The sequence below is a fragment of the Giraffa tippelskirchi genome, chromosome 3 (assembly GCF_054371585.1).
Source record: "Giraffa tippelskirchi isolate mGirTip1 chromosome 3, T2T-mGirTip1v1.2.pri, whole genome shotgun sequence".
Classification (NCBI taxonomy): Eukaryota; Metazoa; Chordata; class Mammalia; order Artiodactyla; family Giraffidae; genus Giraffa; species Giraffa tippelskirchi.
Window position 1 is genome coordinate 32,118,534 of NC_137277.1, and position 10,986 is coordinate 32,129,519.

Genomic DNA, 10,986 nt, shown 5'->3' on the forward strand with positions numbered 1-10,986 from the left:
AAAAATCCAATTTAATTTTTCACTATACTCTGCTTCCCTCTTTCCATTTTTTGTTTTGATGTGAGTTATTTTTTTTTATAAGCCTTTATTGAGTTTGTTACCATATTGCTTTTGTCTTATGTTTTGTTTTTTTTGCCTGAGAGGCATGTAGGATCGTAGTTCCCCAACCAGGGATCGAACGCGAACCCCCTGCATTAGAAGGTGAAGTCTTAATGCCTGGACCACCAAGGAAGTCCTTGGGTCCCTCAAATTTCCTGCTGAACAACTTTAACATACTATGAAATGAGTCTTCTGGGGACCACCCTGAAGACAACAATGGGATTAAGGCTGGATAATCCATATGCAGGGAAAAGGGCTGAAAAACACAGTGTGTAGGATAGACGCATGTAGAGGGGTTACAGTGAGGAATGGCATAGTGGCTGCTACTGTCACAGGCAGAATAATGTCTCCTTCCCCAAAGATGTCCACATCCTAACCTCTGGGACCTACAAGTATGTGACCCTTAGCTGTTCTTATGGACTGAACTGTGCTCCCCACCCACCCACCACATACCAAATTCACATGCTGAAACCCTAACCTCTGTATGTGATAGTAAAAAAATTTTTTTTTTACAGACTTGGTTTATTTATTTTACTTATTTGGCTGGCTGGGTCTCAGTTGCAGCATGCGGGATCTAGTTTCCTGACCAGGGATCAAACCAGAATCCTCTGCATTGGGAGACTGGAGTCTTAACCACTGGACCACCAGGGATGTCCTTGGAGATGAAGCCTTTGGGAATAATTAGGTTTAGACAAGGACTCGATAGTGGGGCCCTTGTGATGAGATCAGGGTCCTTGTGCGAAGATATCAGAGAGCTCGCTGTCTATCTGCCTGTCTTTCTCTCTGCCACGTGAGGACACAGTGAGAAAGCGACCGTCTGCAAGCCAGGGAGAGAACTCTGACCAGAAAATTACCGTGATGGTAATGTTGGACTTTCAGTCCCCAGAGAAAATAAATGTCTGTTGTTTTGCTACCCAGGCTATGGTGTTTTGTTCTTGCAAAATACCAAATTATGAAAAGAACACTGAACATATGAAGCAATTGAAAAGACTGCCTTCAGAATAATCTTAGAATAATAATGGGCTAATCATAAAGTCAGGGCTTCCCTGGTGGCTCAGTGGTAAAGAACCCACCTGCCAAAGCGGGAGACGTGGGTTCTATCCCTGAATTGGGAAGATCCCCTGGAGAAGGAAATAGCAACCTACTCCAGTATTCTTGCCTGGGAAATCCCATAGACAGAGGAGCCTGGCAGGCTACAGCCCGTGGGGTCACAAAAGAGTCAGTCACGATTTAGTGACTGAACGAAACCAACAAATTATAAAGATGGCAGGTGTTAATTTTTCATCAATCCACGCAAGAAAAACTTACTGAGCATCTACTCTATGTCTGGTTCCCCAAGGATATGACAGTTAAAAAATGCCATAGTGATGCTTTTATGAAGCTTATAGTCACCAAAACTTTACAAAAGTACTCGGGCTATTCATTTGGGAAAATATAAAAACTAACTGCAGACATGAACCACTGGAATCCTCTATTTTGTAGATGAAGAAAAACGAGATCTGAAGTGGCCAATTTAACTTGGTGAATATACATAGTTTTATAGCCCCGCTACCACAGAAAATGCAGAATGTCCAGTTTAGGTGAAAATATGCTCCATATTGCCAACAGGCTAAAAAATTAATCCTTGCTTATTTCAAATTCAACTAGGCATCTTGCATTTTGATTTGCTAAATTTTGACAACCCTAAATTTCTGGGGGATAGAGTTAAAGTTATGGCAGAAACCAGAGTCCACCTTTGTATGAGCTGGTTGAATGGGAAGAAGAGAAAAAGAGAACAAAGCAAAAGAAACACAATAGTTCTTTAAAAGGGAAACCCACTAATGGACCTATCGCTCTCCTTTCGATCCTTTGTGCATGGCGTGTGTGTGTGCATACATATGGGTCCTTGTGTCTTACTGGCACAGGATTATGGTAATGAGGAAAATTATCAACAGTGATACTGACTACAGATATTGACATAACAACTAGAAGATGAAATACAATAAAATGTGGTTAATTCAAAAACAACACTAAAATGACGGCACTTAAGTAAACTGTCTGTGATGTATGCCCAACTGACACAAAGCCTGATCACAATTTTACCTATTCCCAATCTTTGCATTTTCACAGAACCATAAAATGTTTCTCAAGGGTGGGAGAAATCACCTAGCCCAATCTAGACATTTACAGATGAAGCAACGAAGAGTCACAGAGAAAAACTGAAAAACCTAGGACTACCCTGTAAATGAATATGAATAATAAAACAGTACTTTTTGTGGGCTTACTAAGTGCCAGGCATTTTTTTTAAAATGCTCTACTTGTATTACTACATTTGTCACAACAATCCTATGATTCTTTTCATTATTCAAATGAAACAAATTGAGGCAGAGAAAATTATATAATTTATCTGAGGTTTCAGGTTATGCAGCTGATAAGAAGAGGTATCTGCTAAAAACCCAGGGAGTTTGGCATTTCAGTAGGATGAATTTAGATCACTAAACATGTTTGTCCATGTAAACTTTCAAGCTTACTGCTCTGGTAGCAGACTTTGCAGTTCAATAACAAGGTCACTCAAATACAGTTTATAGAAAGTCAGTTGGAAACAGTTACCATAATGTTAGTTTCAGAGTGGAAACAGTTATCTGCTCCCTTATAAACCAGTCCTACCATCTTACTATGATCAGAGAACAATTTTGTTTCCTTCGCTTTTTGAAACATTTTCAATGAAATACACCAGAGTCTACTATGGAAGCAAACATTAGCAGTGAGATAGAGTTTTATGAGTTTACATTTTGAGCAGTTTGTGAAAGAAAAGGAGAAGAAGAAGAAAAAAAAAGAAAACAAGAGAGAAAGAGAGAGAGAGAAATCAAAACAGAGAAGAGGCTTCTTGATCCACTGTTAGCCATAAAGTAAACCAAGGACTCTTCAAGAGGCCCTTGTGCTCTTATGCTGCCAGCCAGACTTCTGTGTTCCTGCAGCTACAGCGGTAACGATCTCCAGGAAGAATAATCACATAATAAAAATTATGTCTCCTTAGTTTTCCATTCAGTTTGTCTTCTTCTCTATCTTTCAGGACATCATCAACTCCTTACATCTCAGACGACCAAACCACTTTGTCCACTTTCAGACCCTCTGTTTCTCTGTTTATCGAAGGTAGAGGACTAAGCCTGCCTTTGTCTACTTTGATACCACGTTTTCCCAAAGCAGCCCTTTCAGTGACACAAAAGCCTGTCCAAGTTAAAAACAAAAAACAAGAACAACAAAAATGAGGCTGCCATTGGAATTCTCAGAAGCTCCAGGGTCCAGGTCTGCAAGGTCTGCCTGGGAGACACAGGACTCCACCAACCCACCAAGGCAGGAATTAGGAGAACCATCTGATTCTCCTCTGCGCTGCAGCTGAAGGAAGCATCGTTTGACAAGCCTGTTTTGAAATTCTACTATCAAGTACATCCCCAATTCCATCCAGAGACAAACCAGGCCCTCCCCTGGCCCTACAGGAAACTGGTGAGGGTGCATCTGAAATGAGTGGAGCTTCTCACAGAACAAACTCACATCCTCTGTTCTTCAGAAAGGTGGCAGTGTTGCCCTGCAGTCCTGACCAAATTGCGAAGTGGTGGCCGTGTCTCTGTGCCTCTAGTGGATTAACGGACCAAGCACCTTACCTCACCACGGAAAGGATGGATTAACCCACTGCAGAACCTAGTGCCTCGCAGACTTGCCCCGGATCTTCAGGGTGCTGAGTCTTGTTTCAGGGCACTTTGTCTTGAGCCTAAGTTCTCAAGTTTTTATCTTGCTTTGACAGTACAGAGCCATAGAAAATCTCCATGGGATCCCACAGACTTCTAAAAGCCAGGGGCACCTAAGGAGGTCCCAGAGGGCCCTACTTTACAGCATCCACTCTTCTCATTTTTTGTAACCTCCCTCCAAGTGACATGCTGAGTGGTCCCATGTAGAAAGGTTATGGAAAACTTAGCAAACTATGCCAGCTTCCTTATAACACCTGTTATGGGAAATGTTCACATCACAGTTTAAAGTAACTCACAGCATCTTCTGGGCTTCCCAGGTGGCAGTAGTGGTAAAGAACCTGCCTCCCAATGCAGGAGGTGCGGGGTCCATCCCTGGGTCAGGAAGATCCCTGGGAGGAGGGCATGGCAACCCTCTCCAGTATTCTTGCCTGGAGAATCCCATGGACAGAGGAGCCTGGCACGATATAGTCCACAGGGTCGCAAAGAGTCGGTCACGACTGAAGCGACTGAGCATGCAGACATGGTATCTTCTAGGTAGAAGCTGTACCATTTATTGAGCAGTTTGTCACCACTTTTCTAAAACCAATATTCTACGCAGAGCTGCTGAGAAAGAACTGAAGACCCTGTCTCAGTGTGCGGACCCGCACACCAATATCTCTCAGGGGCGAGTACACGCACCAGCCTGTTTGCGGGGCAGTTCAAGGCCCCGTCTCCTCCCCCACTCACCTTCCCTCAATGTCCTCGGAGAAGTTTCTCTATCGGGACAGAAATTTGGGGGGAAAGTCTCCATTTATAAATATCAGATGGTTTGGGAAAAAATATCTGTGGCACTAGACTTTTTTTTTTTTTCCTACAGTGATGTCATTTTGAATACTTGGTACGCTCCAAATTTGCTATTTTTACTTTCCCCAAGTGACTTTTTTTGGGAAATACATTTGTTTGGATTAGCTACATTTGAAGTGGCTCCTGTATGTAATGCCCAGTGCCAGGTTCATCTTCTCACACTTCTCAGCTCTCAAACCTGAAATCCCCATGAGCTCATTTTCAAGGTTATTCCTTTTTGGATGCACCCCCTTCCCCCATTTTTTTTTTCTAGTCACAGATACAGAGACAAAAATAAAAGGATTGGCCTTCTCACAAACCAAACCACGCTCTGCAGCTCAAAGCATTGACAACAGAAGACATGAAAGCCACCCCCCCACCCCCCCAGGCTAATAAAATTCTTGACTTCCCAAATGTGCTTCTGGGGGACAGAGGTGCAGGAGCCAAGGCGGGCTCTGAAACGTGCACTGGAAAGCAGTGTGCAGCTGAGACGTAGAAGAGGAGGAAGAGCTGAAGAAGGAACGCTTGGTGTCTTTGCCCTACCTGATCTGAACTTGGTCCTAATCAGCAAAGAGTGCTCAGACCCCAGGAGTGTCATGTTGAGTTGAGTCTCAGAGAGCCGCTGGTCCCTTAGCCAGACGCCCCCTGATGTCCACCAGGAACAGGCTCCCGGGAGCTCAGCTGACCGCAGTGAACAACCCAGAATTCATCCAACTCTCCGCGAGCTCCCCTGGGTAGGAGTGCAGCGGCAGCCAGGGACCGAAACCCGTGTCCCCGGGAAAGTGGCGGCTCCCCCCTCGCCGCAGCGGGGCTACTGCGCTCTCGGCCGGCGGGACCCTGCGCCTCCTCGGGGTCGGGCCGGGCGCCGCGGGCATCCCAGGCGTGCGCGGCTGATGTCATAGGCTGCCCGCTCCTCGAGCATCCCCACCACGCCTTTATGAAGGTCCCCAGTTTGCTATCTGATCCTTTTTTACTACTGACAGGAGCTCAACCAATCAGGAGCAGCGAGCGGCGCCCGGGACTCGCAGCCGCCGGAGTCCCGGGAGCGGGTCTGGACTCTGGCTGCGCGCGGGTAGGAGGCAGGGATGCGGGGGCGCGGCGGGGGGGCGGAGCTGGTGGGGGAAGGGAGCGGAGGGGCGCGGCGCTGGGCGCTTAGGTGGGCGGGACAGGTGGGAGGGTGGGGGCCCCCAGAGAGGGGGCTTTCCTTGCTCGCAGCCTGGGGGACGCGGTGGGGTGGGGGGAGCTGTAGGCGGTGGGTGTGTCCCACCCCACGGGGACACGGGCGCTCCCGCGCTCTCGGGGTGCGCGGCGCTCTGACAAATAATCTAGGATCCCAGCGTTCCCAGGGTCCGCACGTTCTCTCCCTGTCTGCAGAGGCAGAGACAGAACAAACATCCCGCAGTTCCGGTATCAACCCTGGACACAAGTGCACGGAGAAAACGAAACGGCTTTCATTTTTCTGGGATATGCTCTTTCTGGACAAACCTGTGTCAGAATGGCTGCAGATCCAGCCGGGGCTCAACGCTCTCCCTCCAGGGGGAGAGGCAAGAGTTGGAAGCCCTTTGAAGCGCGCTTCCTTCCCTTGGGCGGGGTTGAAGGAGGGAGAGTCTCGGGAGCAGAGGGATGTCGGAGCTGGGCTTGGGTTCGGGTTGGAAAGACTGACTTTTTTCCCAGGAGGGAGTCGCTCCTTCCTTAGGGGAAAATCCACTTCCGGGAAAATCCGACCCCGAGGGATTACGCATCCAGAATGTGCCAGGTGTGATAGGCGCCTCTGTAAACGAAACCTGCTCTCAAGACCTGAAGAAGTTTGCTTAATTGTTAGCAGCGCAGAAAATAAAAACTAAACTATATACACATACAGCGTTGGGTTGAATTTATCTGCAACGTTCTATGCATGTGGGCCTCGAAGTAGCATCTGTTATTTACATACATGCCTACTTATTGTCTTAGAGTGTGAAACCCTTCCAAGATAAGTGGGTGACAGATAAAGACCTGATGTGACCATAGCTCCTGGGACAACCTGTAATGCTCTGAGTTTGGGCCTTGCCCAAATCCTAGGGTCCTTGGGATCTGACCAGTAGTTTGCATAACTGAGGTCTTCTGGAATAGACCATCTGACTCCTGACACATCAGAGAGGCAGAGCAGTCGGGTCTTTGTTCCTCCTGGAGATAGAGTTTTGTCCCCAGAGGCCTGTTTTCCGAGGATGAGCTCATGAGCAGCTCGGATTCTGTGCAACATGCTCCTGCAGAAGACCTCAGTCTCCTAGTCTTGCTGGAACAAATCACACCTTGAGTAATTTCATTTAACACAGATTTATTATCTTGCAGTTTCGGTGGTCCCAAGTCCACAGTGGGTCTCACCTGACTAACCTCCCAGTGTTGTCAGGCCCACCTTCCCTTGCGGAAGATTTAGGGGAGAACTGTTTCCTTGCCCTTTCCAGCTTCTAGAGGGCGCCCATGTTTTATGTCTTGTGGCTTCTTCAGGTTCAAAGTCATCTTGATGGGCCCAGTTATTCTCACGTGAGATGGCCCTGCCCTCTCCCCTTTGTCTCCCTCGTCCATGTTTAAGGACCTTGGGATTATACTGGGCCCACCTTGGATAAACCCTGTGGTAAGGTCAGCTGATTATCAATCTTAACTCCACCTGCATCTTTTTTTTTTATAATATTAAAAAAATATTTTTAGGTGATCGTAGTGCACTGGATTTGAGCTTTCTGCGTCATACAGTACATTTCCACTGGCTAATTTTACCCAGAGGGTTGGGATGGGGTGGAAGGTGGCAGGCAGGTTTAGGAGAGAAGGGACATATGTATACCTATGGCTGATTCATGCTGGTGTATGGTGGAAGCCAACACAATATTGTAAAGCAATCATCCTTCAATTAAAAATATTTTTTTGAAAAAAGAAAAAATAGGTAAAGAGCATGCAAATATAATTCATTTTAAAAGGGAACAAATATGGAAGCAAACAAAAAATTTATTTTTCATTTTTCAGCTGTGCCATGTGGCATGTGGGAACTTAGTTCCCCAAGCAGGGATCAAACCCACACCCTATGCATTGGAAGCACAGAGTCTTAACCACTGGACTGCAAGGGAAGTCCCCACATGCATTCTTTAACTCTTCTTCGCCATGTGATGGAAAATACAGATTCCTAGGGTTAAGATGTGAACATAGGGGATAGTGGCATTATGTTACTTGTGACACAAAGTGACCACTTTCCCTACCAGCATGTTCTTGTCCTTGGTTGAACCCCAGGCTCCTGATTGTCAATGAAAAGAGGTCAAGGGGAGGGAGATTTGGGAATAGAGATGCCCTAGGGCCTGGAAGAACCCTGGCCAGCTTTGAGATGCCTGTGGCAGGGAGGTACTCGACAGGGGAGAGATTGGTGGAAGAAGGAATGTTGCTAAATTATCTGAGTAGAGAAAAAACTATTCTGAGGCACATTAAAGAAAAAAAAAAGCCAAACAGATTTTTATCCCGAGGGTTGTGGAGCTGAAGAGAGATACATGGCAACTTGGCAGAGAACTCTTCTTGCAGTGAAAGTTGGGATAAGGGTCTGCCTGACCCAGATGAGTTGGACAGGAGTAGATTGTTTTTCCTCTTCAGGCCTGAGCGAGGGAGAGAGAGACAGAGAGAAAGAGAGAGAAAAAGAGAGAGAGAATGTGTGTGAGTGTGTGTGTGTGTCTGGGAGTGTAGTTTCTTTTTTGAGTATGTTTAAGAAATACTAGTAACTATAGGCTTCCTTAAGTTTCCCATCTGAGCGTGGAGCTGCTGACACCTGCCCTCTGGGATTTATACCGCCTATGGCATGGAATATCTATGGATATAAATATGCTCATATAGAAGCTCATCCTTCCCCCTTTCTATGCAAGAATTTTTCTGAAACAAAACAGAAAAAAATTTTTTTTGGTGGAATTTAAAGGGGATGTCCTGAGGGAAGCTGATCTTCCAGGCTGCCGTGTTTTGAGAGCAGCGGGCTGTCTAACACAGCACCGGAGGCCCCCAAGGCTGTCTTGCAATTTGGTCACAGCGGCTGCACTTCTCCGGCGACTTGCTCTCCCCCTGAGGCCTGGAGTGAGCCTGGGATGTGATGTGATGTAAGGGAGAGACAGGAGCTGCCAGGGAGATCTCCATTTGAATCTATGCTACCTTTGTGACCTGGAGTGATTCAAGTCTTCTGAGATGCACGGTCAACTGACCAGAAATGGCAACACAGAAATGTTTCCAAGTTACAACCTGGCTTCCCTTTCCCACCTGGAACTCTAGAGAATTCCCAGCTCCTCTAGGTACCCATACTTCCAGTGCAAGTTGGGGGACCCCCATTGCCTTCCCGGTAAATCAATCTCTGGGGCCAGTAAAACGTGTGTGAGCTCAGGGAGACTCGTGTGGTTCTGCTTGGCAACCCCTGTGATGACATCTGTGCTCTGATCTCCAAGGGTCTCTATGTATATCCCAGAAGGGATGGATGAATCTGGACTACCAATGACCTATTTAAGGAATTCAGCCTCTGCCTGTCAATTTTTCAATTTCCTATCAGTTTTAATTCCAGAAATGTGTATAAAGCACAGAGTGTGTTCTAGAACTCTAGGGGTTATAAAGATGAAGCAGACATGATCCTGGATCTCTGAGGACTGGAATAGAGTGGCAGGACCCCCCAAAACTCCCAATAAACCAGAAATCCCATGTCATTATTACACCAGTAATGAAATCTCAGATGGAACTCATATGAACCACCCTATTAACATAGCCTGTTTTCTCTCATGAATGTGAATACAAAAGGACTTTGGCCTGATTTAAACAAAGACTTTAAGTTAAACAATTGGAGAAGGACATGGCAATCCATTCCAGTGTTCCTGCCTGGAAAATCCCATGGATGGAGGAACCTGGCAGCCTACAGTCCATGGGGTCGCAAAGAGTTGGACATGACTGAAGAACTTCTAAGTTAAACAAATATGAAGAAAGTAGTTTCATTTGAGAGTTTCGGTCACAGCTCCTTCTTCTTCCTCTGCCTGCCAGCAATGCCTCTCAACTTTCCTTCTCTGTCTCACCCCTGCCCAAGACAAGGGAATCTAATTTGATAATTCAGAGTTAGAGCAACTGGGTTGGGCACTTTTGCAGAATAGGGTCGCTGTGTTGAAAAGTCACGCATATGCGTTTTGCCTCCTTTTATGCTTCTTCCTTGCTGCTCTCACTTTAAGAGGTGGGGAGGAGCATAGATCTGAAATAAAGAATGTGCATCTGGCCCCTATGGGCTTCCCTGGTGGCTCAGACAGTAAAGAATCAGCCTGCAATACAGGAAACTCAGGTTTGATCCCTGAGTCGGGAAGATCCCCTGGAGAAGGGAATGACAACCCACTCCAGTATTCTTGCTTGGGAAATGCCATGGACAGAGGGGCCTGGTGGGCTACAGTGCATGGGGTTGCAAAGTTGGACACAACTGAGTGACATCATCTAACATCATCTAACATCACAACTAACATCATCTCATCATCATCATCTTCCCCTACATTCATAGCAGCAGGATTTACAACAGCGAGGACATGGAAACAACATAAATGTCCATTGAGAGATGAATGGATTAAGAAGATGTGATGTATATATACAATGGAATATTACGCAGCCATAAAAAGAACAAAGTAATGCCATTTGCAACAGCATGAATGCAACTAGACATGATCACACTAAGTGAAGTAAGTCAGACAGAGAAAGATAAATACTATATGATATCACTTATACGTGGAATCTAAAATAGGACACAAATGGATGTATCTATGAAGCAGAAACAGACTCACAGATATAGAGAACAGACTTGTGGTTGCCAAGGGGGAGGGGTTTGGGCTTAGCAGATGTTAAGTTATTATACATGGAATGTATAAACAACAAGGGTCTATTGTATAGCATGGGGAACTATATTCAATATCCTATGATAAACCATAATGGAAAAAAAATTAAAAGAATGTGTATATATACATACATACATACATACATATATATATATATATGTAGCTGAATCACTTTGCTGTACAGTAGAAATTAACACAACTCTGTAAATCAACTGTGCTGTGCTTAGTCGCTCAGTCATGTCTGACTCTTTGAGACGTCATGGACTATATAGCCTGCCAGGCTCCTCTGTCCATGGGGATTCTCCAGGCAAGAATACTGGAGAGGGTTGTCATTTCCTCCTCCAGGGGATCTTCCCAACACAGGGATCGAACCCATGTCTCCTGCATTGCAGGTGGACTCTTTACCATCTGAGTCACCAGGGAAGCCCAAGAATACTGGAGTGGGCAGCCTATCCCTTCTCCAGGGGAATCTTCCCGACCCAGGAATTAAACCGGGG

General features: G+C 45.9%; 1 protein-coding gene across 5 annotated transcripts in view; it reads right to left on the minus strand.

The window, feature by feature from the left end:
• Window positions 1-5,562, minus strand: part of MYOCD (myocardin) — an 85,496-nt gene extending 79,934 nt beyond the window's left edge. For 4 of the 5 annotated variants that reach the window (XM_081580661.1, XM_081580659.1, XM_081580662.1 and 1 more), the window contains exon 1: window positions 5,190-5,562. In XM_081580661.1, coding sequence (XP_081436787.1) covers window positions 5,190-5,244 — 55 coding nt within the window. In that variant the 5' untranslated portion in view covers window positions 5,245-5,562. The remainder of the gene's footprint in view (window positions 1-5,189) is intronic. The other variant, XM_081580664.1, reaches the window with a different exon arrangement.
• Between the last annotated feature and the right edge of the window lie 5,424 nt (window positions 5,563-10,986).